This window comes from Phyllopteryx taeniolatus, unplaced genomic scaffold, assembly GCF_024500385.1.
Source record: "Phyllopteryx taeniolatus isolate TA_2022b unplaced genomic scaffold, UOR_Ptae_1.2 contig_24, whole genome shotgun sequence".
Classification (NCBI taxonomy): domain Eukaryota; kingdom Metazoa; phylum Chordata; class Actinopteri; order Syngnathiformes; family Syngnathidae; genus Phyllopteryx; species Phyllopteryx taeniolatus.
Window position 1 is genome coordinate 965,855 of NW_026903162.1, and position 25,091 is coordinate 990,945.

The following is a 25,091-nucleotide window of genomic DNA, read 5'->3' on the forward strand; positions in this document are numbered from 1 at the left end:
AGCCTTGGTGGAGTCCAACCCTCACTGGAAATAAATGCGACTTACTGCCGGCAAAGTGGACCAAGCTCTGACACCGGTCATACAGCCCATATTAAGGGGTCCGGTAACCCATCCTCCGAGAGCACCCACCACAGAACCACCTAGGGGACATGTTTGAACACCTTCTCCAAGTCCACAAAGCACATGTAGACTCATTGGGCGAACTCTCAGGCACCCCCGAGGACCCTGCTGAGGCTGAAGAGATTCGACTTGCCGATAGGCCCTCCTCTCCAGAATCCCCAAATAAACCTTACCAGGAAGGCTGAGGAGGAGTGTGAGCACCCTCCAGTTGAAACACACCCTCCAGTCCCCTCTCTTAATAAGGGGGACCACCCAATCCAGGGGCACTGTCCCCGATGTCGATGTGATGTTGCAGAGGTGTGTCAGTCACGACAGCCCCACAACATCCAGAGCCTTAAGGCATTCCATGCGGATCTCATCCACACCTGGGGCCCTGCCACCGAGAAGATTAAGAGCTTTTTAATCTCCTCGGTGACCACGACCACAGCGATAGGAGAGCCCACCTCAGAGCCCCCAGACTCTGCTTCCTCAAAGGAAGGCCACCGACTCACAATGTCCCAAGTTCAGGTCAATAGCACCCCGTCCCTCCTATACACATTATTGACGGTCCCCTTCCTGCAACCCCGGATGGTGGACCCGAATTTCCTCAAAGCCGTCCAGAAGTCCTTCTTCATGGTCTCCCACGCCCAACGTTTTGCCTCAGTGACCACCGAAGCTACATTCTGCTTGGCCAGCCTGTACCCATCAGCTGCCTCCCGAGTCCCACATGCCAAAAAGGCCCGGTAGTGTCACGTTTTGTACCAAACGGGACCCAAACGGGACCCAAAAGCAGACTGAGACAGAAGTATCAGTTGGAATGGGTTTATCAGGGTGAAGCGCGAGGTCAGGAATTCCAAGGCATGATGTTGGTCCGTAGGCGTAGAGAGCGTGCGGGAGACTGGAACGTGAGCAGGTGAATGAACTTGGCAATGCGGCTGGACTGAGCGTCATGGCAGGAGACACAGGAGGGCACTGGTGGAAGAGGAACAACAGTTTCTCTCAATCACGCCCTTCCAGGTCTCAGTCATTGCCCACGTAAACTTTGTAGTGCAGCAGGGTTGCTCCCCAGCACCCCTTCCAAGGACACCAAAAATGGTGGGTACTTTGAGCTGATGTTTGGTGCATAGGCACAAACAACTGTCAGGACCCGTTCCCCCCACCCAAAGGCAGAGGGAAGCTGGTCTCTGATCTACTGGGTTAAACCCTAACCTACAGGCAAAGAGCTGTGAACAATAAATATGCCCACACCTGCTCGGCGCGTCTCAACGTGGGCAACTCCAGAGTAGAAAAAGAGGTCCCACCCCTCTCAAGAAGAGTGCTACTGCAGCCCAAACTTTGTTTGAGGTGAGCCCGACAATATCGAGTCAGAATTTCTCAACCTCGCACACCAGCTCAGGCTCTTTCCCTGCCAGAGGGGTAGCGTTCCACATCCCTAGAGCCGGCTTCTGTAGCCAGGGTCAGACGCCAAGGTCCCCGCATCAAGCCCCACCTCCAGGCTAGGAAAAGCTCTCATTATGTTGTAATGTAGTTCTACAACAGTGTGAATTACAACCACAATAAAATTTTTTTTTTTAAATGAATACTTCTCTGACAGTGAGCCTTGTTATTGCTATTTGTAAAAGCAGACTATGGGATACAGTCAAGTATTGGACATTATTAGAATGTGCAAGTGGCCCTTATTGGGCCTCATTCACTAATAAATGCCTAGAAATATTTTCACTCTGCTCCAGGACGAGGCCAGCCCTATTTTTAATTTTTTTTTTGTAGAAAAAATGTTCTGAGGTGATACCACACCACACGCTTTGGCAATGACAAAAAAATTAAACCTCATGAAAATTGGTGGAGAAATGTGCAAGTTACGACATAATTTCAATGTCCATGCTTTGCCTTTGAAGGGAACATTGACCTTCCCAACATGGCCGCCAAATAGGCACGTCGGTTAACCGGGCTGCTGCAGCGCGCTGGGGGATAGTCATCATATCTATGGTCAGAATCGCTCTACACATCCCAGCTGTGTTTACGATAATCTGCAGGTAATGCTTGATTTAATACTTGATTTGGCCTGGGAGTAATGGACACAAATTTCATGTAAAACTAATAATAATAAATCAATTTGATGCGCTTTTGAACCATAATTAATTGAGTAGTTAATAACTTCAAAAACCTGAAACGAAAAATATAAACAAAGACAGAAAGAACAGAGTAAGAGTAAAGTAATAATTAAGTCATACACACTTCATTCACTCACTCTCTCATTTAGATTTCCTCCTTTTTACTGGTCCTATAAGATATACAAGGTACATGGTACCAGCATGACACTACAGTGTATAAAGTACTCACATTGTGTTGCTTTTAAATGGCGGAGTCCAAGTTGAAGTGGTTAATGTAGATTAGTGCTTCTCAAATGTTTCACACAAAGTACCACCTCCAAAAATACTTGGATCTCCAAGGACCACCAGAATGAGCAACATTAAAGTACAGTAGCGCCATAGTCAGTGTTCATCAACAACGAGGCAGAGCTTTCTTTCTTAAAAAGTATTTATTTTATTTTTATTTTATTTAAGTATTTAATATTATTATACGCCACTGTAACATTATACACAGTTTGGACATTAATGGTCTTCTTAAATATCGTCTTCTTAAATATAGTCATATGAATATAAGTATGTAATATAGTCATATAAGTAATGAAATCAATTCATTAAATGCAACTGTACAAAACTTAAGTTACATATAACTGAATTGTACTCAACAAATATACTGTGCTGGATAAAAAATAAAAAAAATAATAAAAAGGTTTAAGCCACTGTAACATTGTTTACATTTTGAACATTTTATTCAGGGTTTGTTACATACCAATAGAGGGAGCCGGCGTAACATTAGTGGTACCAGCACACTTTGACAATCACTGAACTGTAGACAATTTGCATGCATGCTGGCCTAAGATTGGGAGAAAACAAAATATGGATGTACACGTTATTGAAGTTTAACTGACATTACATCCTGTGCAGAACGATTGACTAACCCCGACACATACAGAATAAGGCTGCACAATTTATGGAACGTTCATCATCAAGAGATATTGACCTCATGCACAATAAAACCTATCGCCAAGAGAACCTGAACTAAGATAAATGAGAAAGTTAATTTAGACGTGGTCACCAATTATATCTAGCTATAGCTATACACGTTTATTTACCATAAGTCATATTGCAGTTTTTCTCATTTTGTGCAGGCCTAATGCACACTCTGGAATGAAATTACTAATTGTTGTGATTGCTGATGATCCCACGGATATAGAATGGGGCATGTACAGACAAATTGATAAGCTATTTATTCATTCATATTAATTTAGTAGCAGAGTCAGCTCAAAAACAGTAACAGGTTTATCTCAAGCAGAACATTGTCAGTAAGCAGGTTGACAAATATAGAAAACATTTGGTCATTGAACGATGCTAATTTAGAACTCCGTGAAATGTAGGCCTAGGCAGCTAACACGACAAGGCTATAGGAGGCACTTTGCGCCATTACCAATCAAACTAATGTTAGCCAAATAAGCATTTTCACTAGAGCATCACAAAGTTTCAAACATAACTTACCATTATATCACTAGGTCTTTTGTGTTTGTCAATATCCAGCTGTTGAGGGCCAGGCTCTGGCAACAGACTCCTGTGTGGCGGTAGCCAAACTTGAACGACCGCCAAAAAACTCAGTTATTTGTGTGTGTGGGCGGCCACACACCTTTTCGTTTTGAAGATTGTTTTTTCTTGTCCATCTTAATTCTGGTCCGGCTGACTATCTATCTACAGCAGGAGTGTCAAACTCAAATTTATGGTGGGCCAAAATAAAAAATTGGGACAACGTCGCGGGCCAAACTCAATATTTAATGAAAAATCACTGCGATGTGCATGTTTCCCTTCTCTGCAGAAATGTAGCATTTCAGTATATCATATGACATCAAACTTAAATTTTGCTTAAACACTGAATCTGGAATAAACAAACGTTAATATTATAAACGAGAAATCAAATTTGCAATAAAAGACATCAGTGGCATTTGTTTGTTGTTTTGTATGTAAATAGATAACATGAATTCTTCTGTCTCTTCATCTTCTATTTATCTATCTCCAACTACCTTTCTTTTTTATGTATATCTTTTGTCAAAGGTCAACAACAAAACAACCCAAAAAAAATAAGAATGTCCTTCAATAAAAATCCAAACTTCAAACTGTTAACAGTTCCTGCCTAGGAGTTGATAAAGGGCATTAAAAAAAAAATCAATTATGTTATATTCTTTGTTACAGCCACGTTGCTCCGCAGACGACAAACAGGTTTGTCTTTTACAACCCCAATTCCAATGAAGCTGGGACGTTGTGTTAAAGATAAATAAAAACAGAATACAATGATTTGAAAATCATGTTCAACCTATATTTAATTGAATACACTACAAAGACAAGATATTTAATATATATATATATATGGCGGCACGGTGGGCGACTGGTTAGAGCGTTGGCCTCACAGTTCTGAGGACCCGATAGCTGGGATAGGCTCCAGCACGCCCGCGACCCGAGTGAGGAGAAGCGGCTCAGAAAATGGATGGATATATATATATATATATATATATATATATATATATATATATATATATATATATATATATATATATATATATATATATATATATATATATATATATATATATATATATATATATATATATACACACACGCACACGCACACACACACTGATTCGCAAATCTGCCTTACAGTTCATCAGAAGTTACTCATAGCCATGCTGAGTCATGCTCTTGATCTTATTTTAAATCAGAAGTTACTCATGTGTTACTCCTTACTTGTATATTTTTTTTCACTGGGGACTATATATATATATATATATATATATATATATATATATATATATATATATATATATATAGTGTACATGCTATATATAGTTCAGCGTGGACGGAACCTTATATGACGTTTAGCTAGCGCATGTTTCCAGCCGGACCAATAACAATGAGGACTTCCTTTGGATAGTTTCTCGCTGCATTTCTCGTTATTCCGGTTTATATCGGGACATTTTAAATGGTAGATATAATCTAGATTCTATGAAAAACAAGATTCACATTGCAAGTCGACAGTTAATTTCATTGTAAAACATCGACGCTACTATTCTCACTGCCTCTGTAGCCAGTGAACTAATGCTAGCACAGGCACCCCTTGTATACACCCTTCTACAAATTTGAAAATATCTTTTATTTTTTTTACTGACATCGTTGTGAAAGCACTTTGTTAAAGTTAGCTTACCATGCTAGTTTAGTCCTGCTGGTGGTTGTTGCCCAGAAATGCATAGCCTTTGCGTTTGAAGTGACTCGATACAGTAAATGAATAACAATTGACGCATTTAGTTAGCATTGAAGTATATATTTATTCATATTGTAATTAGTACAAGAGCCAAGAGGACACACGTACGTGTTTTTGTCATGTTGTGGTGTTATTAAAATAAACCGTATTTTCATGTTTTAAAAAGTTGGTATTTCAATAGCATTTCTACTGTAAATATAAATGTGACAAAAATACTCTTAAAATGCAGGGCAAAAACAACGCTGCTATGTTTAAACACACTTAAACATCCGTTTCTTGCATTTTTTTTGTGTAAAATAACTTGATCTGGTTAAATACAAATTAAAAATATAAAAATAATAGCATGTAAATTGAACGAAGAAAATCTGAAAATACATTTGCAATAATAATGGTTGTAAGGTTGAACATTTGGTTAAACCCTTGTTAAAGTTACACAATTATGACAATTACACAATTATGACAATATGTAACATACAATAAAAGAGCTGAAACAACAATGCTCTATTTTTATTGTCACTGTCAAAGAGTATTAATTATATAATTTGACAATATGTTTAATATTTTGGTTATAATTTGCAGTTGTGTAGAATCTGTCGAACATTTATTTTTGGCTCTCACGTGACTACTTGAGGAAACCAAAATATTAGACATGCTCCCATTGTGATGCACTACAGTTCTATACCACTGCAGACTACAACCACAGAATATTTGCTACTGCAGTAAGGCATGATTATACATTACATATACAATTACATTAAAATACATATATTGATTATGAATGTAATGGAACAGTTAAGTTGGTTATTACTGCGTGAAATTCAATTAACATCAATTTAATTAAAAGTGTTTCTTTTGTTTCTCCTCCTGGTTCAATTAGGATGATGGCCTCCTGTCTTGCTCCCTCCGTTCCTACTGCTGTTGCGACATTCCTCTCCACATTGCTGCCCTGTGGCTTCGCTGTTGGGCCTTCAATGTCCTGTAAGGGACGACTTGGACTGTGGTGGGTTGGCCGAGCTCTGCAGGTTGGATACCTGCTGGGGAAAGAAGGGGACACAGAATGGGTGCAAAAGTTTGAGACTGGCCCACTGCCTCCCCAGGATCTGATCATGACACCGGAATCCATAACAGACAGCACAGGAGAAGAAAAGGTACATCGTACACAGACTTGAAAACAAAACAAGAAATTTAAAGGAAGACTCCATGCATTTTTTTTAATGTCTTTCATTAAAGAGCCAAATAGGTCTTTTAAAATATATCTTTTTACTCATGGTAATGGCCAATTTCGAGTTAAGCAACAATATCAACTATATTTATATGTCAATTTTTATTACCACTAAATTGTTGACTTAATTACTTAATTATAAATATGTGTATATATCAGGGCTGCCAAAATTAACGCATTAACGCATATGATTAATCATGAGAAATGATAGCATTAATCATGTATTGACGCTGATTAATCACACAATTTATTTTGCGGATGGATATCTGAAAAGGCGGTGTAGGTTGCTATTAGGCCAATGATCAGGTCAATGCTTACGCCAGTCCAAAGATGAGTGAGAAGACTCCAACTGGTGTGCTCGGCGGCAAATTTCGCTTCACCCCGATGGCACTTTTGATAAAACAAAGGTAATTTGTATATATTGCAGCACTGAATTTTCTTTTCATTGAAGCACATCAAGTTTGAAATACCATCGAAAGGCAAAACATATTTTTGAGGCAGCCGCTAGCAAGAACGCTACTACATCGGAAACGTGCAGGACTACAAACAACACTGGAAGACTGCACCCGTGGCAATGTTGTCAGCAAAAATAAATTAAATTAAATTACACTTTTGCAAAATGGATAGCAACATCATGTAGGCCAATTAACATAATTGAAGACCAGCTGCTGCAAAATATCAGAATCAGAATCATCTTTATTTGCCAAGTATGTCCAAAAAACACACAAGGAATTTGTCTCCGGGAATTGGAGCCGCTCTAGTACAACAACAGACAGTCAATTGACAGAGAACACTTTTGAGACATAAAGACATTGAGAAAAACAGTCACTGAGCAATAAAGGGTTGCTAGTTATCTCGTAATGCCGGTACTTTTTTTTTTTTTTTTGACAATTGTGCAAAAAGATAGAACTAACCTACAATTCTATTGCAACATGCTGGCAATTTTTTTGACTTGAGTTTGTTGTCACATTTATGTATTACTCATGCACTCACTGTAGTAGTCTCGCCACGCTGCACTATTTGCATATCTGTTGTGGACCAATACTGGCCACTCATGCCAGAGTAGCATCTGCTCCATTTGCACACAGATTGAGGAGTATCTGCAACATTTGCACAACCAACATTCTCCCAGATTATCGCGCTACTCGTCACTTTAAACTGCATACACTCCTTGAAGTCTCAGCGCCCAATGGTCATTGCACCGGACTATTGCAATATTAGTCATTCGAACTGCTCTAAGTGCTAGAGGACTCTGCATCTTTTGCACAATTGTAAAAAAAAAAAAAAAAAGTACCGGCATTACCAGATAACTATTAACCCTTTATTGCTCAGTGACTGTTTTTTTGTCAATGTCTTTATGGCTAAAAAGTGTTCTCTGTCAATTGACTGTCTGTTGTCGTACAAGAGCGGCTCCAAATATCCATCCATTTTCTGAGCCGCTTCTCCTCACTAGGGTCGCGGGCGTGCTGGAGCCTATCCCAGCTGTCATCGGGCAGGAGGCGGGGTACACCCTGAACTGGTTGCCAGCCAATCGCAGGGCACATAGAAACCAACAACCATTCGCACTCACAGTCATGCCTACGGGCAATTTAGAGTCTCCAATTAATGCATGTTTTTGGGATGTGGGAGGAAACCGGAGTGCCCGGAGAAAACCCACGCAGGCACAGGGAGAACATGCAAACTCCACACAGGCGGGGCCAGGGATTGAACCCGGGTCCTCAGAACTGTGAGGCTGACGCTCTAACCAGTCGGCCACCGTGCCGCCCGGCTCCAACTACCGAAGACAAATTCCTTGTGTGTTTTTTGGACATACTTGGCAAATAAAGATGATTCTGATTCTGAAGATGCAGAGTCCTCTAACACTTGGAGCAGTTCGAATGACTAATATTGCAATAGTCCGGTGCAATGACCATTGTGCAAAGGGCGCCGAGACTTCAAGCGAGTAGTACGATAGTCTGGGACAATATTGATTGTACAAATGTTGCAGATACTCCTCAGTCAGTGTGCAAATGGAGCAGATGCTACTCTGGCATGAGTGGCCAGTATTGGTCAACAGGAGATATGCAAATAGTGCAGCGTGGCGAGACTACTACAGTGAGTGCACGAGTAATATATAATTGGCCCGACAGAAATGTGACAAACTCAAGACAAAAAGACAAAAAATTGCCAGCATGTTGCAATGGAATTGTAGGTTAGGTGTTTAAGAAGTTGATTGCAAGAGGGAAGAAGCTGTTGGAATGTCTGGTAGTTCTAGTTTGCATTGATCGATAGCGCCTACCTGAGGGAAGGAGCTGGAAGAGCTGGTGACCAGTCTGTGCAGTCTAAGCAGTTTTGAAGTTCCGTCTTTACTTACTTGGTCCACTTTTTATAGAATAATGAGGGGTGAGTCAGGGTGTTTTTTTTTTTTTTTTTTGTATATCACCACAGGAGATCTATCATACAAGGGGTACAATTACACCAAATATTAAAAAACTCTACTGCACGAATAAGACCGCCAAGGTACAACTGCTGGCTGATGCTGAATTTATTTGGCTTACCAGGGACTACTGGACTTCAGTGAGTTGTCTTGGGGTAACTGCTCATCTAATCGATGACAAATGTTTATGGATGGGTTTAGTACATTACCTATTGGTGTTCATCAGCACTTTGCAATATCACTGCAGAATTGTTCAAAATGTCCACTTCCTATCCAAATTAATACATTGCACACATTCAAGTAAAAGATTTAAAATATGTTTTTATATGACATAAAAAATGTATTTGTGTCAGAATTTTGGGGTCTTATTTAAAGTTGCACTATATTCTGCAAAGAAGTAATTAATTGTGATTAATCTTGATTAATCAAAATTTAAGTGTGATTAATCTGATTTAAAATTTTTTATTGCTGGACAGCCCGAATACAAGGTCCAAAATTAACACTCACCAGGCGCCAAATGCGACTAAAGTATCAGTTTATACGATTGAATCTCAGCATGGCACTCGCCATGTGGCGAGTTAATGTTTATACCCACGGACACAAACATACATGCGCCAATCATAGTCCAGCTGCGCGTGTCCTGGTGCCAGTAATATTGGAGCAGGGCTCGAGCTAACGTGACAGGAATGTGTGTGACAACAGCAAATCAGCGACGTCCTTTTCCAGCTCCACTTCCGTTTGCAAGTTGCAGAAGTAAACAGAAGCCGCGCCTCCTTGGCTGGCTTGCCCTGTCAAGAGGCCGACTCAGCCGTCCTCGGAGCCTGCTGAGTCGGTGAAGGCCCGTATTTGCCCTAGCGACGGAGGTCCGCGAGTACATAACGCCGGTTGTGTGGCGGCATCTCCATAGCAACCTGGAGCAATGCTTTTATAATTAGCTGATGTGTACAGTATGTCGGCAACCTCAAAAACAGACAACACTGTGTTCATTCATTTGAAGTGCCACCCGAGTGATCATGTGGAAAGCAAAAATAAAAAAAAAATGTGATTGCAGTCAGTACAGCCTGTCACTCTCTGTTGCTAGCAGAAGTAGCATTAGCAGCGTCGATTCTGCAAATGGTGCAGATGCTACTCAGTCTATAGTGCAAATGTTGCAGATGCTACTCAGGCACATGAGTTGCCAGTATTGGTCAACAACAGATATGCAAATAGTGCAGTTGCGAGACTACTAGAGTGAGTGCACGAGTAATGTATAAATGGGACGACAGAAATGTGACAACAAAACTCAAGACAAAAAATTGGCAGCATGTTGCAATGGAATTGTAAGTTAACTGTTTAAGAAGTTAATGACAAGAGGGAAGAAGCTGTTGGAATGTATGCTTGTTTTAGTATGCATTGTTCGGTAGCACCTACCTGAGGGAAGGAGCTGGAAGAGGTGGTGACCAGGATGTGGAAGGTCCAAGAGGATTTTGCATGCTCTTGTCTTAGTTCTGGCAAAGTGCAAGTCCTCAAGGTTGGGTACGGTGGTACCGACAATCTTTTCAGCAGTTTTGATCGTCCGTTGCAGTTGGAGTTTGTCCTTTGTTTTTAGCAGCACTAAACCAGACTGTGATGGAAGAACACAGGACTGATGACTGCTGTGTAGAACTACCTGAACAGCTCCTGTGGCAGGCCGTGCTTCCTCAGAAGCCGCAGGAAGTACATCCTCTGCTGGGCCTTTTTGAGGACGGAGTTGATGTTGATCGCCCACTTCAGGTCCTGAGAGACTGTAGTTCCCAGGAACTTGAAGGTCTCGAGGGTTGACACAAGGGAAAGTGTCCTTTTCAAATCTGCAGTAGAAGGTGGTCAAGTCGTCGGCTAGTCTTTTATTGTTCTCAGCTTGGGGGGATGGTTGCTTGTAATTGGTTAGCGATTGTAATGCATGCCAGACTGATTTAGAGTCGGGAAACTGTTTTTCTAACTTTATTGCGTAGTTTCTCTTTGCAAAGTTAATTTATTTAGTCAGCTGGTTTCTAGCCCGATTATAGAGGGCCCTATCCCCACTTCGATATGCATCCTCTTTAGCCTGGCGAAGTTGCCTAAGTTTGGCAGTGAGCCACGGCTTGTTGTTATTGAACGTGCAAAATGACTTTATTGGTACACACACCTCTTCACAGAAACTGATATAGGATGTGACAGTGTCCGTATAGTCATCCAGGCTGCCAGCTAAATTTTCAAAGACACTCCAGTCTGTGCAGTCTAAACAGCTTTGTTCTATCCTTGCTTCGTTGGTCAATTTTTTTCACTGTTTTCACCATAGGTTTTGTGCATTTAAGTTCTTTCCTGTATGTTGGTATTAAGTGAATTAAGCAGTGATCAGACGAGCCCAGAGCGGCACGAGGTATGGCACGGTATGCATTATTTAGCATAGTATAGCAGTGGTCTAAAATGTTATTTTCCCTGGTAGGACAGTCAATGTGTTGCTTGTATTTAGGGAGTTCGTGGTTGAGTTTTGCTTTGTTAATGTCCCCGAGAAGAATAAGGGGTGAGTCTGGGTGTTTTTTTTCAATATCGTTTACTTGTTCAGCTAGCGTTAGCAGTGAGACATTCGTGTTAACTTGGGGCGGAATGTAAACACCGGCAAGAATGAAAGATGCAAACTCACGAGGCGAATAGAATGGCTTACAGTTCAAAAACAGCGACTCTAAACGTCGGTACACAATTTGTATTGATATAGAAGCGTCTCCCACTGACTTTTGTTTTCCCTGATAACTCCATGACGCGGTCTGCCCGGTGAAGATGGAAGCCGGGAAGCATTACTGCGCCATCGGGGACAGCCTCACAAAGCCAAGTCTCCGTAAAGCACAGGGCGGCGGAACGTCCGAAGTATTTGCTGGTCTTTGTCAGAAGATGAAGCTCGTCCATTTTGTTGGGTAGGGCGCGTACATTCGCATGGTGGATCGACGTGAACGCCAATTTGTATCCTCTTTTGCGGAGCTTCACTTGGATGCCGGCGTGCTTCACTCTGTGGTGTCGCCTCCGTTTCCATGTGCCATAGACCGCAGCCGCCCACCCGGTGAGTAACTTGGGGGAAAAAAACTGAGCGGATTTGCGAAGTTTTATGACAGAAGGTCCGGGATAGACTCCCTAATGTTTAGCAAGTCTTCCCTTGTTTAAGTGAGTCGCGAAATGTCTCCAAAGTCGAATGGAAAACACAAAAAACATTGACAATACTAGAGAGCACGTAACCGAGGCGTCCACACGGGTAGGCGCCATCTTGACAATAATCATAATTCAACAATCAGCACAGCAGTTTTACTAAGCAAAATCCAAACTCTTTAAAAGCAAAAAAATTAATGATGAAAATGAAACATCGACAGCATGATGGCATCATGCCGCCTAACCGTGCGGTCACCTCTGCAACAAGCTCTCTATTTCTGCCTATGTTTTTGTGTTATTCGTTCGTCATTGGTGACGTTACGCGACTTACTTACACAAGGGAAACATTAGGGAGTCAACTCCGGAGTTTCTTTCACCAACTTTTACAATTTTTTTCTTGGAGTTACTCATCGGTGGAGTGACTGTGATCTATGGCGCATGGAGGCGACGCCACAGGGGGAAGTGAGCCGGAGTGCAGGTCAAGCTCCGCAGCCATTAATTCACCTCGCAAATGTATGCTCTCTACCGAATAAAATGAACGAGATTCATCTTCTCACAAAGACCAGGAAAGACTTCGGACGTTCTTCCGCCCTGTGCTTCATGGAGACTTGGCTATGTGAACGCGTCCCTGATGGCGCCGTAATGCTTCCGGGCTTCCAACTACACCGAGCAGAAAACAAAAGGCGGCCGAATATGCTTTTATATTATTATATTATTATTATATTCTATATTATATGATGATGATAATTATTATTATATTGTCTATATTATACATATAATTGTTATCTTCTTCTTTTCCTTTCGGCTTCTCCCTTTAGGGGTCGCCACAGCGTGTCATCCTTTTCCATGTAAGCGTATCTCCTGCATCCTCCTCTCGAACACCAACTGCCCTCATGTCTTCCCTCACGACATCCCATCAACCTCCTCTTTGGTCTTCCTCTAGCTCTCTTGCCTGGCAGCTCCATCCTCATCATCCTTCTACCAATATACTCACTATTTCTCTTCTGAATGTGTCCAAACCATGGAAGTCTGCTCTCTCTAACTTTGTCTCCAAAACATCGAACCTTGGCTGTCCCTCTGATGAGCTCATTTCTAATTTTATCCAACCTGGTCACTCTGAGAGCGAACCTCAACATCTAAATTTTTCGCCACCTCCAACTCTGTTTCCTGGTGTCTCTTCAGTGCCACTGTCTCTAATCCGTACATCATGGCTGGCCTCACCACTGTTTTATAAACTTTGCCCTTCATTCTAGCAGAGACTCTTCTGTCACATAACACACCTGACACCTTCCTCCACCTGTTCCAACCTGCTTGGACCCGTTTCTTCACTTCCTGACCACACTCACCATTGATCTGGACGGTTGACCCCAAGTATCTAAAGTCTTCCACCCTTGCTATCTCTTCTCTCTGTAGCCTCACTCTTCCCCCACCACCCCTCTCATTCATGCACATATATTCTGTTTTACTTCGGCTAATCTTCATTCCTCTGCTTTCCAGTGCATGCCTCCATCTTTCTAACTGTTCCTCCACCTGCTCCCTGCTTTCACTGCAGATCACAATGTCATCTGCAAACATCATGGTCCACGGGGATTCCAGTCTAACCTAATCTGTCAGCCTATCCATCACCACTGCAAACAGGAAGGGGCTCAGGGCTGATCCCTGATGCAGTCCCACCTCCACCTTAAATTCGTCTGTCACACCTACACCACACCTCACCGCTGTTCTGCTACCCTCGTACATGTCCTGTATTATTCTAACATACTTCTCTGCCACTCCATGCAGTACCACAGTTATATTGTTATATTATTATTATTATTAATTTTTTTTTTATATCGACGAAAAATGGTGTACCGATGTCTCGGCGCACAACACACTGGAGCCCGGACTTGGAGTCGCTGTTTTTGTCACATAACACACCTTAGAACTTCCTCCACCCGTTCCTACCTGCTTGGAGCCGTTTCTTCACTTCCTGGCCACACTCAACCATGAACTCCCTTAATACAAGCAGCACATTGACTGTCCTACCAGGGAAAACAACATTCTAGACCACTGCTATATCACGGTAAATGATGCAGACCGTGCTATCCCCCATGCAGCTCTGGGCTCATCTGGTCACTGCTTAATTCACTTAATATCAACACACAGGCACAACACAAACTTAAATGTGCGAAACCTATGATGAAAACAGCGAAGAAGTCAACCAATGAACCAAAGTTAGAATTTAAGGCTGTTTAGACTGCACAGACTGGGGTGCCTTTGAAACTTCAACTGGCAGCCTGGATGAATATATGGACAGTGTCACATCCTATCAGTTTTTATGAAGATGTGTATGCACCAGCAAAGACATTTCGCACGTTCACTGCCAAATTTAGGCAATTTTGCTCGGCTAAAGAGGACACTTATCGAAGTGGGGACAGAGCCCTGTACAATCGTGCTAGAAATCAACTGACAAAATAAATTAACTTCGCAAAGAGAAATTTCACAGAAAAGCTGGAAAAATTGTTTACAGCCAACGACTTTTAAGTCAGTCTGGCGAGGATTAAAATTGCTAACCAACTACAACACCAATTCCAATGAAGTTGGGACATTGTGTTAAACATAAATAAAAACAGAATACAATGATTTTAAAATCACGTTCAATCTATATTTAATTGAATACACTACAAAGATATTTAATGTTCAATTTTGTTTTTAGCAAATAATCATTAATTTTGCATTTTATGGCTGCAACACGTTCCAAAAAAGCTGGGACAGGTGACAAATAAGACATCAAACACTTGTATGGAACATCCCACAGGTGAACAGGCTAATTGGGAACAGGTGGGTTACATGATTGGGTATAAAAGGAGCTTCCCTGAATTGCTCAGTCATTCACAAGCAAAGATGGGGCGAGGTTCACCTCTTTGTGAACAAGTGCGTGAGAAAATAGTCAAACAGTTTAAGAACAATGTTCCTCATCGTACAATTGCAAGGAATTTAAGGATTTCATCATCGACGGTCCATAATATCATCAAAAGGTTCAGATAATCTGGAGAAAACATTGCATGTAAGCGGCAATGCCGAAAACCAACATTGAATACCCGTGACCTTCGATCCCTCAGGCGGCACCACATCAAAAACCGACATTAATGTCTAAAGGATATCACCACATGGGCTCAGGAACACTTCAGAAAACCAATTTCAGTAAATACAGTTCGGCGCTACATCCGTAAGTGCAATTTGAAACTCTACAATGCAAAGCAAAAGCCATTTATCAACAACACCCAGAAACGCCCCGGCTTCTCTGGGCCCGAGCTCATCTAAGATGGACTGATGCAAAGTGGAAAAGTGTTCTGTGGTCCGACGAGTCCACTTTTCAAATTGTTTTTGGAAATTGTGGACGTCGTGTCCTCCCGGCCAAAGAGGAAAAGAACCATTGTTATGGACGCAAAGTTCAAAAGCCAGCATCTGTGATGGTATGGGGCTGTGTTAGTGCAAATGGCATGAGTAACTTACACATCTGCGAAGGCACCCTTAATGCTGAAAGGTACATAAAGGTTTTGGAGAAACATATGCTGCCATCCAATCAACGTCTTTTTCATGGACGCCCCTGCTTATTTCAGCAAGACAATGCCAAGCCACATTCTGCACGTGTTACAACAGTATGGCTTGAAAATTTGTGGCGCATTATGAACCGTAAAATACGACAAGGAAACCCCGGACAGTTGAACAGCTGAAGCTGTACCTCAAGCAAGAATGGGAAAGAATTCCACCTACAAAGCTTCAACAATTAGTGTCCTCAGTTCCCAAGCGTTTATTGCATGTTGTTAAAAGAAAAGGTGATGTAACACAGTGGTAAACTTGACCCTGTCCCACCTTTTTTGGAACGTGTTGCAGCCATAAAATACTAAATTAATAATAATTTGCTAACCAAAGAGAAGGTTGATGGATGTCGTGAGGGAAGACATGATGGCAGTTGGTTTTCGAGAGGAGGATGCAGGAGATAGGCTCTCATGGAAAAGGATGACGCGCTGTGGCGACCCCTAACGGGACAAGCCGAAAGGAAAAGAAGAAGAAGAAGAAGAAGAATTTGCTAAAAACAATAAAGTTTATCTGTTTGAACATTAAATATCTTGTATTTGTCGTGTATTCAATTAAATGTAGGTTGAACAAGATTTGTTCCCCCCAAGCGGAGAACAAAAGAGGACTAGCTGACGATTAGAACACCTTCTACTGCAGATTTGAAAAGGACACTTTCACATCCTACACCCACCCAGCCGGACCACCAACCACCATCACACCTCTGACTTCTGCGTTGAGCATTCATGAACAGGATGTGAGACGCATCATCAAACTACAAAAATCAACAAAGCGTCAGGCCCAGACCTTGTGTCCCCATCCTGCTTCAAAGTCTTCGTGGACCAGCTCGCTCCAGTCTTCACACAGATCTTCAATAGATCTCTGGGACTGTGTGAAGTACCATCCTGTTTCAAATGTTTCACCATCATCCCAGTCCCCAAGAAACCTGCAATCTCGGGTCTGAATGACGACACGCCTGTTGCCCTGACACCTGTGGTCAAGAAGTCCTTTGAATGCCTCGTGCTGGACCACCTCAAGAGCGTCACAGAACCCCTGCTAGAACCCTGCAGTTTGCCTGCCGAGCAAACAGGTCTGTGGATGACGCAGTCAACATGGGACTGCACTTCATCCTAGAACACCTTGACAGCGCAGGGACCTATGTGAGGATCCTGTTCATTGACTTCAGCTCTGCGTTCAACACCATCATCCCCAAACTCATCTTCTCCAAGCTTCCTGCAGCTCAGTGTCTCGCCTGCCATCTGCCAATGGATTTACAGCTTCCTGACGGGCAGGACACAACAGGTGGACACCACCTAATCCACACGCACCATCAGCACCGGGCTGCCCCAAGGATGTGTCCTCTCTCCGCTGCTCTTCTCTCTCCACACGAATGACTGCACCAGAGGATTTACTTCCTGCAGCTTCTGAGGAAGCACGGCCAGGAGCTGTTGAGGCAGTTCTACACAGCAGTCATCAAATCAGTTCTGTGTTCATCCATCGCAGTCTGGTTTGCTGCTGCCACAAAAAAAGTTTTGTGTTCATCCATCGTGTCTGTGTGTGTGTGTAAAAACACACACACACACACATAGTATTCAGACCCTTTGCTCAGTATTTAGTAGAAGCACCCTTTTGAGCTAATAGAGCCATGAGTCTTTTTGGGAAGTTTTTCACACCTGGATTTGGGGATCCTCTGCCATTCCTCCTTGCAGACCCTCTCCAGTTCACTCCGGTTGGATCGTGAATGTTGGTGGACAGCCATTTTCAGATCTCTCCAGAGATGCTCAATTGGGTTTAAGTCAGGGCTCTGGTTGGGCCTTTCAAGAACAGTCACAGAGTTGTTCTGAAGCCACTCCTTCATTAGTTTTGCTGTGTGCTTAGGGTCATTGTCTTGTTGGAAGGTGAACCTTTGGCCTAGTCTGAGGTCCTGAGCACTCTGGAGAAGGTTTTTGTCCAGAATATCCCTGTATTTGGCCGCATTTATCTTTCTGTCGATTGCAACTAGTCGTCCTGTCCCTGCAGCTGAAAAACACCCCCACAGTATAATGCTGCCACCACCATGCTTCACTGAAGGGACTGTATTGAACAGGTGATGAGCAGTGCCGGGTTTTTCTCCACACATACCGCTTAGAATTAAGGAAAAAAAGTTCAATCTTGGTCTCATCAGACCACAGAATCTTATTCGTCACTATCTTGGAGTGTTTTTCAGCAAACTCCATGCGGGCTTTCATGTGTCTTACACTGAGTAGAGGCATCCGTCAGGCCACTCTGCCATAAAGCCCTGAGTGATGGTTGTCTTTCTCAAACTTTCTCCCATCTCCCGACAGCATCTCTGGAGCTCAGCCACAGTGATCTTTGGGTTCTTCTTTACCTCTCACACCAAGGCTCTTCTCCCCCGATTGCTCAGTTTGGCAAGACGGCCAGCTCTCTGAAGCTCGTCTTCCAATTCAGGATTATGGAGGCCACTGTGCTCTTAGGAACCTTAAGTGCAGCAGAAATCTTTTGTAACCTTGGCCAGATCTGTGCCTTGCCACAATTCTGCCTCTGAGCTCTTCAGTCAGTTCCTTTGACCTCATGATTCTCATTTGCTCTGACATGCACTGTGAGCTGTAAGGTCTTATATAGACAGGTGTGTGGCTTTCCTAATCAAGTCCTATCAGAATAATCAAACACAGCTGGACTCCAATTAAGGTGTAGAACCATCTCAAGGATGATCAGAAGAAATGGACAGGACCCGAGTCAAATATGAGTGTCACAGCAAAGAGTCTGAATACTTATGGCTGTGTGATATTTCAGTTTTTCTTTTTTAATAAATCTGCAAAAATTTCAATTCTGTTTTTTTTCTGTCAAAATGGGGTGTTGTGTGTACATTAATGAGGAAAAGAAATGAACAATGATTTCAGCAAATGGCTGCAATACAACAAAGAGTGAAAAATGTAAGCGGGTCTGAATACTTACCCACTGTATATTTACTCTATCAACCTCTGACGATGAGGAGCTGTGCTGAGCTGCTCTGCTTATTGCTTATTGTTGAACGTAGATCCACAATGCTGCTCCTCTGCCATTCATTCTGACTCAGGAAGGGTGCGTTTAGAAATTCACCCTGATGACCTAACTATTCTCAAAATACACGATCCTGAGTGTAGCAGAGCAGCACTGGGAGGATATATCTGAACGCACCCAGAGGTGCTGAAACAGAAGCTAACGTGCCGTTTCAACGTCGTTAGTTCCATACACCGTCCTGAAATTGAAAACCCCCCATTTTTCAAATCTGCCGTTTAGAACTACTTTGGTTATAGTGTTAAAGGCCCCATATTTTTGCTATTAAGGCCTCCATCGAGTGACTCTCTAACATGGCCTTAGTCTAAAACTGTCAATTTTATTTAAAAAAATACCTTAGTTTTGTCATACGAGTCTCCAGAAAAGGCCCCTCGGATAGCTACTTCCGTTTGAACCAGGTTTGTGTCCGTTTTGTCCATATTTGGCAAAGACCCCCCGCATTTCCTCTGATTGGTTGTCTCCGTGTAGAAGACCCACTTGTGAGAGGGCACGTGTTTGTGATGTTGACAGGGCTCGCTCAGGAGTGGACAGGTAGGCGGAGCTCTTCGCCAGTGACGAAGATAAGCTTGAGCAATTCGAATGACCTGATTTCAAGCCTCTTGGCAGAAAAATGTCTGTAACTCAGGAAAGTGTAGACAATTTTAATTCATATTTCTCATTTACTGAGGCGCCATAGAGCCAATATTACATCCCAAAAACTAGAAAAAGTTGGTTTGGCAAAATACAGGACCTTAAAGTACATCCCAGATGGCAAGCGTGTCATAGGCAAAAGTACAATGGTATGTTGCAAGTGTCACACAATGCTTAACTACATCGGTGAAAATAATACATGCAAATCAGTTCTCTTTTGGCGAAAGTCACCGTTTTGAACACAAAATGGGCCATGGACGTGAATCGTATAGATCCGATGAGTTTTGCCTGGGGTGGGGGAGGTGTACTGTCGCTGTCGTCATAGGCTGTTTTGTACTCCTTGAATACTGGCAGCTAGATCCATACAACACATCCACCATCCACACACAGATGTAATTTCTGAATATTACTCCGTGGCTGACTAATCTGCGAGCGCATCGACCTGAGATTGTGCCTGTGTGCTCGGGACCTGCTTTGGATAAGTCACAGGAGTTGACAAGACCAGAAAAAACGCTTCCGTTGATTCTGCTGTTAAGAAGTAATGTTACTTTTATCCCGTTACAATGATCTAAATGTCGGTCTCTACTTTTATTTACAGTATTTCCATCTGGTTGTGTTAAACAACTCAGGACAGAGCACATTTTGTTTGAAGCCACCCATTTTTCAAATGAGCAGAATTTTTGGAACAGACATTAAATTAACTTAAAGTGAATAACACTATTTGGTGGCATAACCCTTAGTTGCAATAACTGCATCAAACCTGCGACCCATTGACTTCACCAGACTGTTGCATTTTTCATTGGAAATGCTTTTCCAGGCCTTTACTGCAGCCTCTTTCAGTTCTTGTTTCTGGTGGTTTCTCCCTTCAGTCTCCTCTTCAGGAGGTAAAATGCATGCTTGATTGGATTAAGGTCCGGTGAGTGACTTGGCCAGTCTAAGACGTTCCACTTTTCCCCCCTGATGAAGTGCTTTGTTGTTTTGACAGTGTGTTTTGGGTCATTGTCTTTTTGCATGATGAAGCTTCTCCCGATTAGTTTGGATGCATTTTTCTGTAAATTGCCAGACAAAATGGTTTTCTAGACTTCATAGTTCATTCTGCTGCTACCATCATGAGTTGCATCATCAATAAAGACTGGTGAGCGGGTTCCAGAACCAGCCATGCAAGCCCAAGCCATGACATTACTTCCACCATGCTTCACAGATGAGTTTGTGTGTTTTAGATCATAAGCAGATCCTTTCTTTCTCCATACTTTGACCTTTCCATCATTTTGGTAAAGGATTATGTTGGTCTCATCAGTACATAAAACTTTGTTCCAAAACCTTCGTGGCTCATCTCTGTATTTCTTTGCAAAATCCAATCTGGCCTTCCGATTCTTTTTCCTGATGAGTGGTTTGCATGTTGTGGTATGTATATTTGTATATTTCTTATTTAATGTATATTTCTTCTTTTAAGTCTTCTGTGAACAGTGGCTTGTGATACCTTCACCCCCGTCCTGTGGAGGTTGGCAGTGATGTCACTGACTGTTGTCTTTGGGTGTTTCTTCGCAGCTCTCACAATGTTTCTGCCATCAACTGCTGTTGATACCCTTGGCCAACCTGTTCGATGTCTGTTGCTTAGTGCACCAGTAGTTTCTTTATTTTTTCAGGACATTCCATATTGTTGTATTGGCTATGCCCAATGTTTGTACAATAATTCTGATCGATTTTCCCTCTTCTTTCAGCTTCAAAATGGTTTGCTTTTCTCCCGTAGACATCTCTCTAGTCTTCATGTTTGCTTAACAGCAAATGCAGTTTTCACAGGTGAAACCCAAAGCAAAAAACAACCACTATCTAATGTTTAAGCAATCAATCTAAAGGCAACACCTGAGCAACTAGAAACACCCATTAGTCATGTCCCAATACTTTAGATCACTTGAAAAGTGGGGTTGGGGGATGGGGGTTCAAACAAAAGGTGCTCTGTCCTGAGTTGTTTTATACATTTAGATGCAAATACCATGTAATAAAAGCTTGAATTTTGAACTTTTGTCTCATATTCATCTTTTTAGTTGAAACCCAAATGTCTTCATTATACAACAAAAACAAAGTAATTAACCTTGCTGTTTCAATACTTTTGGAGGGCACTGTGTCTGTGTGTGTGTGTATGCACATATACAGTTGGGCAAAAAAGTATTTAGTGAACCACCAAATGTGCAAGTTCTCCCACTTAAAAAGATGTGAGAGGCCTGTATTTTCCTTCATAGGTATACCTCACCTATGCGAGACAAAATGAGGGAAAAAAAATCCAGAAAATCACATTTTCTGATTTTTTTAAATAATGTATTAGCAAATTATGGTGGAAAATAAGTATTTGGTCACCTACAAACAAGCACGATTTCTGGCTCTCACAGACCTGTAACTTCATCTTTAAGAGGCTCTTCTGTCCTCCACTCATTACCTGTATTAATGGCACCTGTTTGAACTCATTATCAGTATAAAAGATACCTGTCCACAACCTCAAACAGTCACACTCCAAACTCCACTATGGCCAAGACCAAAGAGCTGTCAAAGGACCCCAGAAATACAATTATTTGAAAATGGAAGACATACAAAACCACTGATAATCTCCCTCAATCTGGGATCTACGCAAGATCTCACCCCATGGGGTCAAAATGATTACAAGAACGGTGAGCAAAAATCCCAGAACCACATAGGGGCACCTAGTGAATGACCTGCAGAGAGCTGGGACCAAAGTAACAAAGGCTACCATCAGTAACACACTACGCTGCCAGGGACTCAAATCCTGCAGTGCCAGACGTGTGCCCCTGCTTTAGCCAGTACATGTCTAGGCCCGTCTGAAGTTTGCTCGAGAGCATTTGGATGATCCAGAAGAGGATTGGGAGAATGTCATATGGTCAGATGAAACAAAAATAGAACTTTTTGGTAAAAACCCTTGTCGTGTTTGGAGGAGAAAGAAAGCTGAGTTGCATCCAAAAATCACCATACCTACTGTGAAGCATGGGGGGTGAACACATCATGCTTTGGGGCTGTTTTTCTGTAAAGGGACCGAGACGACTGATCCGTGTAAAGGAAAGAATGAATGGGGCCATGTATTGTGAGATTTTGAGTGAAAACCTCCTTTCATCAGCAAGGGCATTGAAGATGAAACGTGGCTGACACACCGCCCGGGCAAACACACCGCCCGGACAACGAAGGAGGGGCTTTGTAAGAAGCATTTCAAGGTCCTGGAGTGGCCTAGCCAGTCTCCAGATCTCAAATAAATAATAAATTATTTAAAAATCAGATGCGATTTTCTGGATTAGTTTTTCTCATTTTGTCTGTCATAGTTGAGGTATACCTATGATGAAAATTCCAGGCCTCTCTCATTTTAAGTGGGAGAACTTGCACAATTGGTGGCTGACTAAATACTTTTTTTGCCCCACTGTATGCATGTATGTATATATATGTATGTATCTATGTAATTTTTGCATAACATTTTTAAATCAAGATCCCAGTGTCTCTAGAAAGAGTGGCGGGACACCGAATACGTTGCTTGGAATCCAATGTGAAGTTTCCGCTGTCATTCACGATTTGGGCTGCCATACCATCTGCTGGTGTTGGTTCACTGTGTTTTCTGAACTCTCTTCTCAACACAGCCAATCTTTCAGGAAATTGTAGAGCACTTCATGCTTCCTTCTACTGACAGTCTTTCAGTAGATGCGGATTTCGTTTCATCGACTTGGCACCTGCCCACACTGACAAATGTACCAAAAGCTGGTTCAGTGACCATGGTGTTACTGTGTTTGATTGGCCAGCAAACTCCCCTGACCTGAACCCCATAAAAAATCTTTGGGCTGTTGTCAAGAAGAAGATGAGAGACACCAGACTCAACAATGCAGATGACCTGAAGGCAGCTATCAGAGCAACTTGGGCTTCCATTAAACCTGAGCAGTGCCACAGGCTGATTGCCTCCACGCCATTGCGCATTATTGCAGTCATTCATGCAAAAGGAAGCCCAACTAAGTATTGAGTACATAGAAATTAACATTTTTCAGAAGCCCAACATTTCTGTTTGAAATTATTATTTTTTAAAATCTTTTTCTGAGACAATGAATTTGGGTTTTTTGTTATTTGTATGCCATAATAATCAACTTGCAAGAATTAAAGGCTTGAAATATTTTACTTTGTGTCATGGACCTGTATAATATATGGGTTTCACTTTCAGAAATGAGTGACTTATTGAATTTCTTCATGATATTCTATTGTTTTTTTTAGATGTACCTGTATAATTTGTTTTTTCAGGTTCTTTTTCCTGTATAATTTCTATATAGTCTTAATTTCTACTATAGGGGTCACCAACCTTTTCGAAACTGAGAGCTGCTACTTTAGTATTGATTAATGCGAAGGGCTACCAATTTGATACATACTAATATACTAACTTATTATAATGAAACGAAACAAAACAAACAAAATGTTTTTAGTTTCATCCTGTTTTCTGATTTAGATTTGAGATACTGAAGCATTAGCTGTTATATTAACATTACAAGAGACATCACCTACAATTCAGGCTTCTAATTTGATTCACTGTAATTTATGGATCTTCGTGATTTTACATTCACCTGCAGCAACATTCTATTTAAAACCTTGTCTAAATCTAAATTTTTATTACGTGCCACGTTGTAGTTACGGTTTCTCTCAGAGGAGCATTAAACCATATTAATGGTTCATCGTCTCCTCATATTATTATTATTGAAGTTACTATAAAGAGGGTTTGGTAAGCAAAAAGTGATTGAAATTTTGGTTAAGATTTTAGCAAGAATCATGGAAGTTGCACCTGATTTGCTTTCGCGGGCCACATAAAATGATGTGGCGGGCCGGATTTGGCCCGCAGTCCTTGAAATTGACACGTCGTCCAAACTAATAAGTATTCAGTCCATGCTAAATCATTTCCTAAATAAGACAAAGCCCTGTGGATTTTGGCCATATTGAGTCAGATTTGAACTGCAGCATCACATCTCTGAACATGCAGTGAGAGGATGTGTGCATTGTAAATCTTAACTCGCTTACTTGTCTGTTACTTTATAGATTTTGAATATTTGATGTGCAATTTTACAAATAATCATACCTCACTGAAAATGTGACATTCGCTCTAAATCCATTGTAATATCTGTGTCTTTTTCAAACAACTTACTTTCGGTAAATACAAAACAGCACATTTGGCACCGAAAACCATACAATTCAATCAGTCAATCAGATCACCTATAAACCACTGCTATGATGGTCAGATTGGCTGAAGTGATTTTAATTGAATAGAGTTGTAAAATTATCATTAACATTTAGAGAAAAATATACACATTTTCTAATTACTTTTTTTTTTTTTTTTAAGGCACGTATGCAAATAGCAGAGAACAATGATGTTCCACGGCACAAAGCTGTCTGGATCAAGTGAGTTGGCTTCACACCAACTGTGGTTACAGTTACAGTACATTTCACATTTTATGGCAAATTTAAATTGTAACCCCTACAAAAACAGTCCCATTTAATAATGTCAAATTATTAACATTATTCCAGTCCACCAATGTTTGAATCATGTACACTGTGTGCAGAATTATTAAGCAGGCATAATTTTTGAGG

General features: G+C 41.7%; 1 protein-coding gene across 4 annotated transcripts in view; it reads left to right on the forward strand.

Moving 5' to 3' along the window:
* The first annotated feature begins 5,067 nt into the window (after positions 1–5,067).
* Positions 5,068–25,091, forward strand: part of znf408 (zinc finger protein 408) — a 65,888-nt gene continuing 45,864 nt past the window's right edge. The window contains exons 1-3 of one of the 4 annotated variants that reach the window (XM_061765013.1): positions 5,068–5,187; positions 6,341–6,611; positions 24,844–24,902. In XM_061765013.1, the coding sequence (XP_061620997.1) occupies positions 6,342–6,611; positions 24,844–24,902 (329 nt within the window). In that variant the 5' untranslated portion in view covers positions 5,068–5,187; position 6,341. Of the gene's footprint in view, positions 5,188–5,210; positions 5,568–6,340; positions 6,612–24,843; positions 24,903–25,091 lie in introns of those variants that run through there. The other 3 variants (XM_061765014.1, XM_061765015.1, XM_061765016.1) reach the window with 3 other exon arrangements.